This window comes from Podarcis cretensis, assembly GCF_951804945.1.
Source record: "Podarcis cretensis genome assembly, chromosome: 1".
Lineage (NCBI taxonomy): Eukaryota > Metazoa > Chordata > Lepidosauria > Squamata > Lacertidae > Podarcis > Podarcis cretensis.
The window spans coordinates 4,083,025-4,100,694 of record NC_137170.1 but is presented as its reverse complement, the minus strand read 5'-3'; the positions used below and the strand labels follow the sequence as shown (position 1 = coordinate 4,100,694).

The window sequence follows — 17,670 nt, the reverse complement described above, 5'->3', positions numbered from 1 at the left end:
TAGTCCAGGACATCTGGAGAGCACCAGATTTGCAAAACTGAGTTAGAGTAGACAGGAGTAAATGACCTCCGTTTGCAAGGAGGCCTACTGAGGGGAAAAAAGCAGCAGCCACGCTTCTGAAGATATAAAAATATTTGGATTAGTCAGAACTTGAACATCCTGCTTATGGGATGCCCTCCCCAAAGATGTTCTATGGGCACCAACGATGCTTTCATTTAGGCTCCCGACAAAACATGCTTTTCTTCATCCGGCAACGTTGATTTCAGTAGATCAAGCAGTTATAATAATAATAATAAATAGTAAATTTATATCCCGCCCTCCCCAGCCGAAGCCGGGCTCAGAGCGGCTAACAAGAGTAAAATAATACAACATTCTAAAATCAATTCATTATAAAATCAATTCAAATCAAATTGATGGCAACCATTGGGCTAGAGTTCTGTGAAGAATTACCAAAGGAGGGAGTCAGGCTGCGCCCTGGCCAAAGGCCTAGTGGAACAGCTCCGTCTTGCAGGTCCTGCAGAAAGATGTCAAGTCCCGCAGGGCCCTGGTCTCTTGTGTCAGAACATTCCACCAGAGTGGGGCCACGGCCGAAAAGGCCCTGGCTCTGGTTGAGGCCAGCCTAACCTCCCTGTGGCCTGGGACCTCCAAGATGTTTTTGTTGGAAGACCGTAACGTCCTCCATGGGACATACCGGGAGAGGCGGTCCTGTAGGTACAAGGGTCCTAGGCCGCATAGGGCTTTAAAGGTTAAAACCAGCACATTAAACCTGATCCTGTACTCCACCGGGAGCCGGTGCAGTTGGTAAAGCACTGGGTGAATGTGATCCTGTGGCGAAGACCCTGTAAGGAGTCTCGCCGCAGCATTCTGCACCCGCTGGAGTTTCTGGGTCAGTCTCAAAGGCAGCCCCACGTAGAGCAAGTTACAATAATCCAGCGAGTTATGAATCTCCCTCGTGGATTTGCCTTCTGCTTTGAGCGACTAGTGCTCTGCTTTTGGTCTCTTACCTTTCCCGCCCCGACCTGGCCACAGTGATCCATGTGACAGTCACCTCCAGGCTTGACTACTGTAATTTGCTCTACGTGGGGCTGCCCTTGAAGCTGTCCCAGAAACTCCAGCGGGTACAGAATGCTGCAGCGAGGCTCCTCACGGGGTCTCTGCCATGGGAGCATATTCACCCAGTGCTTTTCCAGCTGCACTGGCTCCCGGTGGAGTACAGGGTCAGATTTAAGGTGCTGGTTTTGACCTTTAAAGCCGTTCACAGCCTAGGACCATGGTACATACGGGACCGCCTCTCCTGGTATGCCCCACAGAGAGCCTCAAGGTCCATAAACAGCAACACCCTAGAGGTCCCAGGCCCTAAGGAAGTTAGATTGCCTTCAACCAGAGCCAGGGCCTTTTCAACACTGGCCCCGGCCTGGTGGAACGCTCTGCCTCATGAGACCAGGGCCCTGCAGGATCTGATTTCTTTCCATGGGGCTGTAAGACAGTGTTGTTCCGCCTGGCCTTTGGCTTGGAATCAACTTGATCCACTCCCCCTCTTTCCTTTTTTCTTTCTCCTTCTGTAATGGAACTCATATTTGGGGACTTCCCTGGCTTTTTTCTGGCCCACGTAGGACCAGTCTGGATAGCTGGCCTTGATGAAGATTTGACGTTTTCATCCCCAAAAAGTTTGAGTTTCTACTGAAATGAGGCTGCACTTTAATGTTGTATTTTAATCTTGTTTTTAAGTTGTATTTTAATCAGTTGTTTTTATATCAGTTGTTAGCTGCCCTAAGCCCGGTCTTGGCTGGGGAGGGTGGGGTATAAATAATTTATTATTGTTGTTGTTGTTGTTATATTGCAACAATTCTTCTTAAGATATGTTTTGAAAACTTCCCATTATTATTATTATTATTATTATTATTATTATTTTCTTCTTAACCTTGTTTCTTTTTCAAGGCAAGCTTATTCTTCTTTTCCCGCCTTTAAGGTCAGTTGAGATTCTGGAATCCCGACGACCTGAATGCCTCCCCGAACATCTCCCCCACTCAAGACTGGATAGAGGAGAAGCTACACGAGGTCTGCGAAAGCTTAGGCATCTCCAGAGACGGGCATCTCAGCAGGAAGAAGCTGGTCTCCATTTGCAAACAGTACGGCTTGCAGAATGTTGACATGCAGGTACCCATTCTGAGCACTTTCCCCTTCTTCTCAATTCAGGCTGGCTGCCATGGCTGCAGATATAATAGTAATAATAGTAATAATAGTAATTTATTTATACCCCAACCTCCCCGGCCAGAGCCGGGCTCAGGGCGGCTAACAGCAATAAAATCACAGTAAAAACATAATAGGAGGAAAGGGGGGGACAATTTAAAATACAGGTTAAAATGGAATTTAAAATGCAGCCTCATTTATAAAGCTAATGGGACCCCTGACCATTAGGTCCAGTCGTGACCGACTCTGGGGTTGTGGCGCTCATCTCGCTTTATTGGCCGAGGGAGCCAGCGTTACAGCTTCCAGGTCATGTGGCCAGCATGACTAAGCCGCTTCTGGCGAACCAGAGCAGCGCACGGAAACGCCGTTTACCTTCCCGCCAGAGCGGTACCTATTAATCTACTTGCACCTTGACATGCTTTCGAACTGCTAGGTTGGCAGGAGCAGGGACCGAGCAACGGGAGCTCACTCCGTTGCGGGGATTCGAACCGCCGACCTTCTGATCGGCAAGTCCTAGGCTCTGTGGTTTAACCCACAGCGCCACCTGCGTCCCATTATAGTAGCCGATAAATCAAGACCATAAGGGGAGGGAAACATAAGGGTCAGACTGAGTCCAAACCAAAGGCCAGGCGGAACAGCTCTGTCTTGCAGGCCCTGTGGAAAGATGTCCAGTCCTGCAGGGCCCTAGTCTCTTGGGACAAAGCGTTCCACCACGTTGGGGCCAGTTGTGGTTCTCCCCTTTTTCTGCTCTATCTGAGGGTGTATTTTGACCCTTCTCAGGTGGCAGAAGACGTCTTCCGCAACCTCGAGCACGACGGCACGATGAGCATCGAAGACTTTTTCTATGGCTTCTTCAAAATCGGGAAGCCTCTCCCACCTTCGGCTTCGACTCCCTACAGGCAACTCAAGCGCCATCTCTCCATGCAGGTGAGAAACCTCAGGTGTACTCCCCCCCCCTCCCCACCCCCATCTCAATTGTCTAAAATCAGTTGACTTTCACAAGGATGGAAGAAAGAGGAATTGCCAACGAAAGAACAATGGCAAGAAAAACTGATGAGCTATGCGGAGTTGGCAAAGTTAACGTATAAATTACGTGAGAAGTGTAGCTTTCCCAAAGCAAGGAAGGATTAGACTCTGATTAATAGAATACACGCGAGGCTTGACCAGCAAGACTCTGGGAGGAGTGCCAATAATAATTCCTCTCCACCTCTCGGCCCAGGTCGTTTTATTCACAAAAGAACTTTTTACACAGTGTTCGTAAGAACCAATCAGATTTTCTCTGAGCATTTCAAAACCACAACGTGGAACAAAGTCAGATCAGAAGAAATTATTTTAACCACAAAGAAACTATTTCTTACTTGAGCATGCATATGTGTTGTTGTTTAGTCGTTGAGTCGTGTCCGACTCTTCTTGACCCCCCGGACCAGAACACACCAGGCACTCCTGTCTTCCACTGCCTCCCGCAGTTTGGTCAAACTCATGCTGGTAGCTTCGAGAACACTGTCCCACCATCTCGTCCTCTGTCAGCCCCTTCTCCTTGTGCCCTCCATCTTTCCCAACATCAGGGTCTTTTCCAGGAAAGCTTCTCTTCTCATGAGGTGGCCAAAGTATTGGAGCCTCAGCTTCAGGATCTGTCCTTCCAGTGAGCACTCAGAGCCGATTTCCTTAAGAATGGATAGGTTTGATCTTCTTGCAGTCCATGGGACTCTCAAGAATCTCCTCCAGCACCATAATTCAAAAGCATCAATTCTTCGGCAATCAGCCTTCTTGATGGTCCAGCTCTCACTTCCATACATCACTACTGGGAAAACCATAGCTTGAACTATACAGACCTTTGTTGGCAAGGTCCAACTACAAAGAAACTATTTCCTACTTGAGCATGCATAGTAGTCCAGAGTAAATAAAATAGGAATATAATTGTTTGGAAATTGGAATAGGAAATAATTGTTTGGGGTTTTTTTTTAAAAAAAAAACACCCATAATATATGTACTGCTTGATTGCAGTAAAAAATCCAAGTGGTTGTCAGGAAATATTAAAGTTATACCTCTACTACGTCTCCTCCGTCAAAAACAATTCCTTTCATTGAGAAATCTAGCATGTTAGGAAGCAGAATTCCAGACCAGTCTTCTCCCTGACATGCCAGTTTTCTAGGTGGGATGGAATTTGGGGGGGCTGGAATTTCAGCACAGCCGATTATTGCAGGGGGCTGGACTAGATGACTAGAGATCCCTTCCAGCTCTACATTCCTGTGGTTCTCTTTCTCTCTCTCTCCCATTCTCAGTCCTTCGATGAATGCGGAAGGCGGACCACCACGCCTTCGGCTATGACAAGCACCATCGGCTTCCGCGTTTTCTCCAGCCTAGATGATGGAATGGGCTACGCGGACGTAGAGCAGATCCTTGACGCCTGGCATGAAGAAGGAATCGAGAACAGCCATGAGATCCTGAAGGTAAGCGCTTCGACTGCCTCTTGGCCACCGCGGCACGCTGTGCTGGTCCCAGGGGGTTACCGTGTGGCGAGGTCCGAGTCCAGTCCGAGGTCAAGGGTGTGGTATGGAGGCTTTCCATAAAAGTTGAAGCTGGATGCAGGGCAGGTAGTTGGGTGAGGTCAGGAGCTCTGGCAGAAAAGCAGGACAGGGTTCAGGCAGGAACTGACAACCAACTATGTTGCTCCCGCAACTTGGGACTGGGGCTGGCCGGCTTTTATCTGCCCCGAGGCATAGGGTGGCCCCAGTCCACAGGTGACTCTCCTCTCCTGGCCTGGAGGCGAGCACTCCTCCTGCGGGAACTTAGTTCCCTCCACCTCTCTGCCCTGAGCCTCTGCAACTCAGGAGAGGCTGGAGGGTTACTGGACCCAGAGGCAACCTCCTCTTCCCCTGATGGGGCTGAGAGTGGAGCACCTGCAGGCAATGGTTCCTCCATCACCTCAGGAGCCAGAGCAGATTCAGCTGGTGTCTGCTCCTGAGGATCCGGCACAGGTGAGGACCCTTCAGGTTCAAGCCCCAGCCCCAGCTGAGCCGGTCCTGGAGGCGGGGACTCCTGTGCAGGCTGGGATTCCTCAGCTTCAGCCTCTGAATCTGATTCCCAGGTCATCACACATGCCCAAAATGGTGAATTCAATGCAGTGACAGCTGCCTTGGCACTTATGCGTTTTATTGTAGATCACTATATAACACCCAAGATAACTGGGTGGAAACCTGAAAAGTACCGTATTTTTTGCTGTATAGAATCATAGAATCATAGAGTTGGAAGAGACCACAAGGGCCATCGAGTCCAACCCCCTGCCAAGCAGGAAACACCATCAGAGCACTCCTGACATATGGTTGTCAAGCCTCTGCTTAAAGACCTCCAAAGAAGGAGACTCCACCACACTCCTTGGCAGCAAATTCCACTGTCGAACAGCTCTTACTGTCAGGAAGTTCTTCCTAATGTTTAGGTGGAATCTTCTTTCTTGTAGTTTGGAGCCATTGCTCCGTGTCCGCTTCTCTGGAGCAGCAGAAAACAACCTTTCTCCCTCCTCTATGTGACATCCTTTTATATATTTGAACATGGCTATCATATCACCCCTTAACCTCCTCTTCTCCAGGCTAAACATGCCCAGCTCCCTTAGCCGTTCCTCATAAGGCATCGTTTCCAGGCCTTTGACCTTTTGGTTGCCCTCCTCTGGACACGTTCCAGTTTGTCAGTGTCCTTCTTGAACTGTGGTGCCCAGAACTGGACACAGTACTCCAGGTGAGGTCTGACCAGAGCAGAATACAGTGGCACTATTACTTCCCTTGATCTAGATGCTATACTCCTATTGATGCAGCCCAGAATTGCATTGGCTTTTTTAGCTGCCGCGTCACACTGTTGGCTCATGTCAAGTTTGTGGTCAACCAAGACTCCTAGATCCTTTTCACATGTACTGCTCTCAAGCCAGGTGTCACCCATCTTGTATTTGTGCCTCTCATTTTTTTTGCCCAAGTACAATACTTTACATTTCTCAAAAATCATCTTTTCTCAAAATTCATCATTTCTCAAAATTCTCAAAAATCATCATTTCTCAAAATTCTCAAAAATCATCATTTCTCAAAATTCTCAAAAATCATCATTTCTCAAAATTCATCTTGTTTGTTTTGGCCCAGTTGTCTAATCTGTCAAGGTCGTTTTGAAGTGTGATCCTGTCCTCTGGGGTGTTAGCCACCCCTCCCAGTTTGGTGTCATCTGCAAATTTGATCAGGATGCCCTTGAGTCCATCATCCAGTATAAGACACACTTTTCCCCTCCCAAAATGTAAGGGAAATGTCTGTGCGTCTGTGGAACGAATGCAGGCGGGAGGCTCTGCTCAGCGCTCCCTTTAAAGAGCCGTGTGGAGCGTGTGTGTGGCTCTTGGGGGCTTTTTCCCAAGGAGCTGCACCCACACTCCATGCGCTCTTGGGGGAGCCTTAGCCGCATGCAGCCTCTCCTGGGCAGGGGATGAAGGCTCCCCTTGCCTGGGAGAGGCTGTGCACGGCTATCCCAAAAGCCAGGACAGCAAGCGGGATCTCTGCGCAGCGATCCTGCTTGCTGTCCTGGCTTCTGGGATTCAGAATATTTTTTTTCTTGTTTTCCTCTTCCAAAAACTAGGTGCTTCTTATGGTCCGGTGCGTCTTATAGAGTGGAAAATACGGTAATCAGCCAAAAGAAGACACAACTTCTTAATTGATGGGGCATTCTTTCCTCTTGCATTCCGGCAGGCCTTGGACTTCAACCTGGATGGAAGAATTAACCTGACGGAGTTGACTCTTGCCCTGGAAAATGAACTTCTCATAACAAAGAACGGGATATACCAAGCTGTACTGGCCAGCTTCAAAACAGAGATCCGGCATTTAATGTAAGTTTGTAATTTTTGAAGAATATGTCCTTTTATGTTTCTGGACCCACCCAAATTTTCAGATAGAATCAAAGAATTGTAGAGTTGGAAGGGACCTTTTGGTCAATGCAGGAAAATTTTTGCCAAGTGTGGGGCTCAAACCCACAACCCCGCGATTAAGAGACTCACACTCTACTAACCAAGCTATCCAGCAAAGTTGTCCCGTTCATTCAAGGCTTTCCCCCTTGTGCAATGGAACCTATCCTTTCTTTCCTCCTCTCTGTGTCTCCCAAATCTGTCGGGGGTTCCCACAAGTCTCCAGAGCAAAATTTGGGTGGGGGCATATGGGGAGAGGACAAGCATGGGAATTTCTGCTGTGGAAGTGAGATCCCATATGCAAATGGCATGACTAATAATAATAATAATAATAATAATAAATTAATAATATGTTATTCTTTTTTCCATTTGTTACTCAACAACTATATTCCAATTCAACAAAACTAATGACTTCCTACTAGCCCAACGTCGAAATTTATAACTCAAATTACATACAAATTCGGTCCCGCCTTTTCTAACTTCATCCTCTCTAACATGTTTCTTAATATATTCCGCAATTTTCTTACACTTCAAACCCCACTGTGGTCTTTGCAGATGGGAAATAACTTTTTATGTAGACTAGAAATTGCTTCCAGTCTCCTTTAAAAGATTCCAAATTTGTATCTCTTATCAGTGCCGTCAGTTTTGCCATCTCTGCTTATTCCAAGATTTTCACAGCCCAGAGGGAGACTCTTAAAAAGCAAGTGCCTTCGCTCTAGACTGCCTGCACTCAAAGGCAACTTGAGCAAAAGTCTTTAAAAGTTTGCAGAAGCTGCAGTTCCCAGAACCCTTGGCCAACTACAATCCCCAGGTTCCTTTGGGGCAAGCCAGGTGTTCTCCTTTTATTGTGGCTGGGGCAACCCAGTCAGATGTGTGGGGTACAAATAATAAAGTTGTTGTTGTTGTTGTTGTTGTTGTTGTTGTTGTTGTTGTTGTTATACGTCTGTGACTCTTGTGAGTTTGTGAAAGAGACGAGGCTTGAACCCAGAGTTTCCTGATCCACAGCTCTGTCTCTTTGCCACTTTTTCTTTGGCGATCCCTCATAGCCGAGTAAGATTGTCTTCCATGAACATGGTTTTAACAATGAGTCCATAAGTGACTGTGGAGGCCAATTCTGGATCCACACGTCCTTCCACAGTGGGGACATAGATTTCCGGGCAGGAGTTGATCCCGGTGTGGATTTGCCAAGCCTGCCTTCCTCTCAGTATGTTTCTCCCTTGTGTCCTGAGTTCGAGTGTCTTCGAAGCCCATGACACCTTTGGTCAAGGCTGTTCTCCAACTGGAGCACTCGCAGGCCAGTGTTTCCCAATTGTTGGTGTTTATACAGTGGTACCTCGGGTTAAGTACTTAATTCGTTCCGGAGGTCTGTTCTTAACCTGAAACCGTTCTTAACCTGAAGCACCACTTTAGCTAATAGGACCTCCTGCTGCCGCCGCGCCGCCAGAGCACGATTTCTGTTCTCATCCTGAAGCAAAGTTTTTAATCTGAAGCAGTATTTCTGGGTTAACGGAGTCTGTAACCTGAAGCATATGTAACCTGAGGTACCACTGTACTACAATTTTTTAGATTTGCCAGTCTTTGAACTCTTCGCCACTAACGCAGGCCCGGCTGGGGTCAGGCAGGCCAGGATCCCAGTCTGATAATGCAGAACCTCTTTCCCTTTCCTAGGGAGCAAGCGGACCAAGAAGCCCGGGAGAAGGAGAAGCTCCGTTTGGACTTGGAGAAGGCGGAGAAATGGAAACTGTTCATGACCTCCGAGGTGGATGAGAGGCACTCTGCCATCGAGCGCCAAAACGAATACAACCTGAGGTAGCTTGCCCGCTTCTCAGGATTTCCCTTCTCCATTCACAGCATCTCAGTCACTTAAGGGTCCCTAAGACCTACTGGGAACATAGAAGCAGAAACTTCTATGTGTGCCAGTGTGGTGTAGTGGTTAAGAACGGTGGACTCGTAATCTGGTGAACTGGGTTCGCTTCCCCGCTCCTCCACATGTAGCTGCTGGGTGACCTTGGGCTAGTCACACTTCTCTAAAGTCTCTCAGCCTCACTCACCTCACAGAGTGTTTGTTGGGGGGGAGGAAGGGAAAGGAGATTGTGAGCCGCTTTGAGACTCTTTCGGGTAGTGATAAAGCGGGATATCAAAGCCAAACTCCTCCACTCCTCCTCCAAACTGGCCAGGCTGGGCAACTGGACGACCATCAATGGGCAGCTTCATTGAGCTGGTCCCGTTTCTGATCTGCTTTTTGCACATGCTCAGACTATCCATGGGAGTGGGTGGGAACTCGTTGTCTTTAGCCTGAAGAAGAGGAAACAGAGAGGTGACACGAGAGCCATCGTGTTGAATGGGAGGTGTGGAGAGAGCTTGTATCCCGCTGCTCCCGAGGAGTCAAGTGACAGTAAAGGAGATTCCAACTCAACTTCAGGAACCAGGCCACTGGTCCCTGGTGAGCCGAGGGCTTGATCCTGAGCAACCTCTCTCGATCTGTGTGTGCAGCAAGCTGGAAGAGGAGTACAAGGAGAGGGTGGCAGCGCTCAAGAGCGAACTGCAGAGAGAGCGGGAGCAGATCCAGCAGCAGGCCAGCAAGCAGCAGGCCGACCTGGAGGAGGAGATGGCGAAGCTGAGGACCGAGGAGAACGACTTGCGGGACTGCCTGGCTCTGACGCTGAAGGTGAGCGGGGAGGGCGTCAGAGGAGAGGCTTCGCAGGAGACACAGGTGCCTGGCCAACCCACGTTCCTCATTCTCAATAAAGCCAGTGGGTCCTGTGATCCAAGGGCTTTTTTTCAGCTGGGACTCACCAGAAAGCACCTTTGCCATTCTAAGAGAAAGAGGGAGGCATTCACGGTGAGTTCCGGCATATCTCTCTCTCTCTCTCTCTCTCTCTCTCTCTCTCTCTCTCTCTCTCTTTATATAGAAAAATAGCACTGACTATGCCACTCATGCATAGGGACGCGGGTGGCGCTGTGGGTTAAACCACAGAGCCTTGGACTTGCCGATCAGAAGGTCCCACGACGGGGTGAGCAGGTGACCCCTGCTCCTGCCAACCTAGCAGTTTGAAAGCACGTCAAAGTGCAAGTAGATCATAGCTGTCAACCTTCCCTTTTTTTGCGGGAAATTCCCTTATTTCAGCACCGTTTCCCGCTGCTATCCCGGATTGTTAGATATCCCATAGACTGTCTCCAGGACAGGTGAGGCTGCTGATCCCTTATTTTCAAATCTGAAAGTTGACAGCTATGAAGTAGATAAATAGGTACCGCTCCGGCGGGAAGTTAAACAGCGTTTCCGTGCACTGCTCTGGTTTGCCAGAAGCGGCTTAGTCATGCTGGCCACATGACCCGGAAGCTGTAGGCCGGCTCCCTTGGCCAATAAAGCGAGTTGAGCGCCGCAACCCCAGAGTCGGCCACGACTGGACCTAATGGTCAGGGGTCCCTTTACCCTTTACTTTTTATGTACCTCATGCGTTTTTTGCATCTGCATTTATAACCAAGAAGCTGCAAACCTACTCCCAAGACACTGGTTAAAAGTACTGTATTTTTTGCTGTATATAAGACTCACTTTTTCCCTCCTAAAAAGTAAGGGGAAATGTGTGTGCATCTTATGGATCAAATGCCGGCTGCGCAGCTTTCGCTGAAGCCAGCACAGCAAGAGCGAGAGCTGCGCAGTGCATCTGGGTTGCTGGCTTCCCAGTGAAGCGGGATGTGGGATGGAAAGGAGCTCGTATGGAGCCCCTTCCGTCCCTCATCCTTCTTCACTAGGAAGCCAGCAACCCAGAAGCACTGCACAGCTCTTTCTGTGCTGGCTTCAGCGAAAGCTGCACAGCTTGCTCTGGCTTTTCAGGGAGGTGGGAGAAGAGATGGAGGGCAGCCCGTCAGTCCCTTCTCCCATCTCCCAGAAAAGCTAGCAAGAGCCGCTCTATCTTTAAAGAGCCGCACCGAGCGAGTGTGTCTTGCTGGCTTTTCTTGTTTTCCTCCTCTAAAAACTAGGTGCGTCTTATGGTCGGGTGCGACTTACAGAGCGAAAAATACGGTAGGTTCCCAGAGTTAAAGGAGAGTTCAAGAGGTAGTTGGGTGGCAGAGTGTCTGCCGTTATAAGATAACAAGGGAGGCGTTCATGGTGAGTTCCGGCACCTCTTTTTCTAGAAAAATAGCATTAGGTGCAGCTGGGGCTCGTCCACCTGGGAAGGGAGCCCATCTAGGAGATCTCAACCTCTGCTGCCTTGTGGGACATCTTTGGGAGTTGAAAAAGTTAAGGAGTAATGCCCACACAAATCTGGATTGGAGTCCCTAAGACGGTTGGGATGGAGCCTTGCAGGTCTCCTTCCAACAATTCCTGCAGCCAAGCTGGGCCCAAACTTCTTGCTTTGCTTTCCTTTGGACCACATCAGTAAGGTCAAGATGGAGGTCTTGTCATCTGGGCGTCCCAGGACCTCCAGACACACTTGCCCAGGCTGGCACCCCAGGGAGGTCACTTCAGTGCTGCTAACACAGCGATTTAACTTCACCCCCTGGAGGCACATTGTCTCATGGGACAGACGGATGCCAATCATATTTGTTGTATCCTGAAAGACCGAAGTACTGTTTTGGGGGGACAGGGGGCAGGCAGGTTGGTGTGGGGGATGCCCTGGTCCTGAATGGGGTAACTGTGCCCCTGAAGGACCAGGTGCGCAGCCTGGGAGTCATTCTGGACTCACAGCTGTCTGTGGAGGCACAGGTCCATTATGTGTCCAGGGCGGATGTCTACCAGCTCCATCTGGTACGCAGGATGAGACCCTCCCTGCCCCCAGACTGTCTCGCCAGAGTGGTGCATGCTCTGCTTATCTCCTGCTTGGACTACTGCAATGCGCTCTATGTGGGGCTACATTTGAAGGTAACCCAGAAACTGCAATTAATCCAGAATGCGGCAGCTAGACTGGTGACTGGGAGTGGCCGCCGGGACCACATAACACCGGTTCTGAGAGATCTGCATTGGCTCCCAGTACATTTCCGAGCACAATTCAAAGTGTTGGTGTTGACCTTTAAAGCCCTAAACGGCCTCAGCCCAGTATACCTAAAGGAGCGTCTCCACCCCCATCGTTCTGCCCGGACACTGAGATCCAGCGCCAAGGGCCTTCTGGCGGTTCCCTCATTGCAAGAAGCAAAGCTACAGGGAACCAGGCAGAGGGCCTTCTCGGTAGTGGCGCCCGCCCTGTGGAACTTCCTCCCTTCCGATGTGAAGGAAATAAGCAGCTATCCTATCTTTAAAATACATCTGAAGGCAGCCCTGTTTAGGGACGTTTGTACTATTTAATGCTGTATTGTTTTTAACACTCGATTGGGAGCCGCCCAATCGAGTGGGGAAACTCAGCCAGATGGGTGGGATATAAATAATAAATAATAATTTATGATTATTGTTGTTATCCCACCTTTTTTCTCACCAAGGAGCTCACACGGTTCTCTCACACTCCTCATTTTAATCCCCACAACAGCCTCGCAAGGTAGGTTAGGTTGAGAGGCAGCTGCTCACCCAGTGAGCTCTCCTTGATTGATTGATTGATTGATTGATGAACTGCTTACTACCAAAATAACTTTCTAGGTAGTTTACAGGAATAAAAACCAGTTTCGCAAAAAAAAAAAGAACTATAAATGCCAGTAATTAAAACCCGCAACAAAATAATCCCATTTTAAATGGGCACAGTCATTGAATCAGGCGCTTTGGGTTGGTTGCCTTCACCACATATCTAGAAAACCTTCCCTGTTCTGTTTACCGTTTTGCAATACGGCTCTCAGCCTCTTTATTTCCTTTGGCTTTTCCTTAGGAGAACAGCCGCTTGGAGAACGAACTCCAGGAAACTGGAGAGAAGCTACTGAAATGCGAGGGCACCATCAGCAAACTGCAGAAGAACTGGGAGAATGTCCTAGCGGAGAAGGTAGGCTGGGCCTTGCCGACCCAATGGGGCGCTGGCCCGAAAAGGTTTGGGGAGCACTGTTACGGAGGAAGAGGGTGGTGACAAAGTGTTATTTGGCTCTAGTTTTTATTATTATTGATTTTAACATATGAATTATAAAATGTACAGTGGTGCCTCGCAAGACGAAATTAATTCGTTCCGCGAGTTTTTTCGTCTTGCGATTTTTTCGTCTTGCGAAGCACGGACTTTGGAAAAGCTTCAAAAATCACCAAAGTCTTCAAAAACCTCAAAAAAGGCTACTACACCACGTGCTATGAGTTGCTCCTCAAAGTGAATGCACGGTTTTAAGACAAAGGAAACAAACTTGCAAGACGTTTTCATCTTGCGAAGCAAGCCCATAGGGAAATCCGTCTTGCGAAGCAACTCAAAAAACAAAAAACTCTTTTGTTTTGCGAATTTTTCGTCTTACGAGGCATTCGTCTTGCGAGGTACCACTGTACCACAAAACTTATCACTTAAACAATCTTTTTAGACTTCCATCAGCACCTCTGATGATCCACCGGTTTAACCACTTCTTATGCATTTCTTAACTTTATATTGCCTTTACATCTCTTAATAAATCATCCTTCCCCTTCTCGAATTTTGCAATACTTCCAATAATACTCCTCACAAAACTTCTTGCAAACCTACAAACGTCGTCTGATCTTCACAAATACTTTTCAAGTAGTCCGTAAATTTACTCCAGTCTTCCATGAATTTCTGGTCCCACCAGTTTCGAATCCTTCCTGTTAGTTTATCTAATTCTGCATAGTCCATTAACTTCATTCTCCATTCTTCAATCGTCGGTAATTCTTCTTGCTTCCATTTTTGGGCCAGTAATATTCTTGCTGCTGTTATTGCATATAAAAAGAGCTTACATTCCTTTCTATTTATATCACTCCCAACAATGCCCAGTAAAAATGCTTCTGGTTTCTTTATGAATGTATATTTCAGCATTTTTTTCATCTCATTATATATCATCTCCCAGAAGCATTTCACCTTTTTACATTCCCACCACTTGTTCTTTGGCTCCAGTATGGGGATCTCGATCCTGGCAGCGCAGAGTTCTTCCTGCAGGAGGAGCGGCTGATGCAGATGAAGACTACGTACGAACAGCAGTGCAGGGTAAGTGAAGGAGGTCTGGCCCAGGGGGTCCATTGTCAACATGCAGAGGGCCGAGCGGCCAGCTGGTAAGCCCAGCTCAGACGTCTCTTTCCAGTATGTTTCCAAGCACAATTCAAAGTGTTGGTGCTGACCTTTAAAGCCCTAAACGGCCCAGTATACCTGAAGGAGCGTCTCCACCCCCATCGTTCAGCCCAGACACTGAGGTCCAGCACCGAGGGCCTTCTGGCGGTTCCCTCCCTGCAAGATGTGAGGTTGCGGTGGCGGCGCCCGCCCTGTGGAACGCCCTCCCTTCAGATGTGAAGGAAATAAGCAGCTACCTTCTTTTTAAAAGACATCTGAAGGCAGCCCTGTTTAGGGAAGTTTTTAATATTTAATTGCTGTATTGTTTTTAACACTCGATTGGAAGCCGCCCAGAGTGGCTAGGGAAACCCAGCCAGATGGGCGGGGTATAAATAATAAATTATTATTATTATTATTATTATTATTATTATTATTATTATTAATTATTAATTATTGGCCCGTGCTCCAACGTAAATCAGCAACCCAGACTTTAAAAGCCAAGGCATGCAATTAGCAGAGTGTGGTTCGCGCACAGAAGTAGGCGTGAGGCGTAAGTCATGCTACAGCTACAGAGTTATTAAACATAAATCAGAACAAAGAAACATGTCGTCTCTCTCATGTCGTCTCGGAGAGAACAGCGAAAGCAAACGCTATACACAAAGGGAAGTTCCCGGCATGCTGTGCTGGAATGTAAACAGACAGGTGACACACAACAGTCTCATGTCTGTTCCTTAAGGTGGAATGGAATTCTCAACATCCGTAAGTCTGGCTCAGAGGGGGTACATAAATGCCAAGAGATTGCCATTGAAGTCCTGCGTTTGTGTGCCCTGAGTTTGGCTGTAGTGCCACAACGTCTGTTTGCGTCTGTTCTTCTGTGCCCAGGAACTCCAGGACCAAATCGACGAGCTTCAGTCTCAGCTGGAAGAGTACCAGGGTCAAGGCAGAGTCGCCCGGACTCCTCTGAAAGCCTCTCTCTACGAGGAGCTGGACGATAGCGGGGCAGAGGGCGCTCAAGGTAAATCGATGATCAGCTCCAGCATGTGTTTGTGGGGAGAGGAGGAGGGGGGGGACTTTATTTAACTGCCCTCGGGGGCCTCGGAGCCGTCATTCCATAAATGTTCGCAGATGTTCCTTAGATATTCTGAATATTGAATGGTGTGTAAATGCCAGAGATAATCAAAAGCCAGCAAAATAGAAGCCTTGCTAGGAGGGAGAGCAATAAAGGTTGGCTCAGGTTGAGAGGAATCATTGCCCAATCAGAAGCAAGAGAAGAGCTTCCCCCAATGGGAGCCACGATGTGGCGAAGGGTCGTAAATCAGTTTCAGAGCATTGGTTTTGAATGCAGGTCCCAGATTTGATTCCATCATCTTCAGATGGGGCTGGGAATAGATTCTGCAAAAATGGAAAGCTGCTGGAAGTGAACTAGCGGCCTCACTTGTGGGGTGCCTCAGGGTTCTGTCCTCCCCCCCCCCATGCTTTTCAACATCTATATACAGCCGCTGGGAGAGATCGTCAGGGGGTTTGGGCTGGGTGTTCATCAGTATGCGGATGATACCCAGCTCTACCTCTCTTTTAAATCAGAACCAGTGAAGGTCCTGTGTGAGTGTCTGGAGGCGGTTGGAGGATGGATGGCGGCTAACAGAATCCTGACAAGACAGAAGTACTGTTCTTGGAGGACAGGGGGCGGGCGGGTGTGGAGGATTCCCTGGTCCTGAATGGTGTAACTGTCCCCTGAAGGACCAGGTGCGCAGCCTGGGAGTCATTTTGGACTCGCAGCTGTCCATGGAGGCACAGGTCAAATCTGTGTCCAGGGCAGCTGTTTACCAGCTCCATCTGGTACGCAGGATGAGACCCTCCCTGCCTGCAGACTGTCTCGCCAGAGTGGTGCATGCTCTGGTTATCTCCCGCTTGGACTACTGTAATGCGCTCTATGTGGGGCTACCTTTGAAGGTGACCCGGAAATTACAACTAATCCAGAACGCGGCAGCTAGACTGGTGAATGGGAGCGGCCGCCGAGACCATACAACACCGGTCTTGAAAGACCTACATTGGCTACCAGGGAAGTTTCTAATGTTTGATGTATTACAGTATTTTAATATTTTTTTGGAAGCCGCCCAGAGTGGCTGGGGAAGCCCAGACAGATGGGCGGGGTATAAATAATAAATAATAAATAATAAATAATAAATAATAAATAATAAATAATAAATAATAAATAATAAATAATAAAATTATTATTATTATTATTATTATTATTATTATTATTATTATTAAAGGCAAACGTTGCGTAGAAAACCAAGAAGGCCTGCATTTCTCTTGCTGATTTTGCATTTTAGCGCCTGGTTCTGAAGACTGCAACCCACTAAATATGAGCATAGAAGCCGAAATGGCTATCGAGCAATTGAAAGATCAGCACCAACAGGACCTCTGCAGCTTGCAGGAGGAGCTTCAGAACAGAGTAAGCTGACCTCTTCCCCCCCCGCCCCCCATTTGAAGAGCAGGGTCTCCATCAAAGGCCTTCACCGTGTTTGCTCGGGACACTTCTGAGGGGGTTGGTCCGGGTTCATTGTGGTGGGACCCTCGGCTCCCAGCCCTGGAGTGCTGTTTATAGCCATCCCACTTTCACTTTCATTCTGCTGCCTGTCACGATTTGTACAAAGCCTCTTTTTAATTGTCCGTTAACATGGAAACACGCGAGCCAGAACTGCAAACAGTATTCCAGGCTTCCCTCCAGATGAGATCTTTATTGAGCAGCCAACCTGATTTTCTTGCCCAAAGCTGGCCTGGAAATTTAATTTATCTCCTGATTTTGCAGGTTAGTTAAGTGACAATTGAGCAGGCATTTTATTATATCCCTTTGGCTCAATTGAGCCTAACGACTCCCCTCCCTCCCGCCTACCGGTTTACAAAATTAAATTTTGCATCTTTGCATTTCACTTCCGTTCCTGTACTTGTTACATCATAACCTAACGTATTAAATTTCTCATCCTGAATAGGTAGCAATTTCATCTTACAGGTCTTCAGATCACCCTGCTAATGATGTTAATTGCTTACAGTTGTCTTTCAAATATAATATAAATTTATTCCAGTCTTTTTGGAACACTTGATCTTGCTGGTTCCAAATTCTTCCCATCAGTTTTGCCAGTTCTACAAAGTCCGTCATTTTCATCTGCTACTTTTCTTTCGTTGGTACTTCATATTGTTTCCATTTTTGGACTAAGAAAATTCTTGCTGCAGTCATTGCATATAAGAACAATTTTTTATCTTGTCTCGGTAACTCTTTACCCACTATACCCTGTAAAAAAGCTTCTGGATTTTTTTATAGAAGTGTTTTTAAACATCTTTTACTCATTATATATCATTTCCCAGGAAGCTTTTACCTCTTTAAAAAAATTATTTTACTCATTATATTTCATTTCCCAGAAAGCTTTTACCTCTTTTAAAAAAATT

At 47.6% G+C, this 17,670-nt stretch overlaps 1 protein-coding gene across 11 annotated transcripts in view; it reads left to right on the top strand.

The window, feature by feature from the left end:
- NIN (ninein) overlaps positions 1-17,670 on the top strand; it is a 144,346-nt gene that overhangs the window by 80,054 nt on the left and 46,622 nt on the right. For all 11 annotated transcript variants that reach the window (XR_013839628.1, XM_079979024.1, XM_079979026.1 and 8 more), the window contains exons 6-15: positions 1,970-2,157; positions 2,971-3,117; positions 4,473-4,640; positions 6,906-7,042; positions 8,786-8,926; positions 9,611-9,785; positions 12,910-13,020; positions 14,074-14,163; positions 15,106-15,238; positions 16,557-16,678. Coding sequence is in view for 10 of the 11 variants with exons in the window: in XM_079979024.1 (XP_079835150.1) it covers positions 1,970-2,157; positions 2,971-3,117; positions 4,473-4,640; positions 6,906-7,042; positions 8,786-8,926; positions 9,611-9,785; positions 12,910-13,020; positions 14,074-14,163; positions 15,106-15,238; positions 16,557-16,678 (1,412 nt within the window). In the remaining variant the exon portion in view is untranslated. The remainder of the gene's footprint in view (positions 1-1,969; positions 2,158-2,970; positions 3,118-4,472; positions 4,641-6,905; positions 7,043-8,785; positions 8,927-9,610; positions 9,786-12,909; positions 13,021-14,073; positions 14,164-15,105; positions 15,239-16,556; positions 16,679-17,670) is intronic.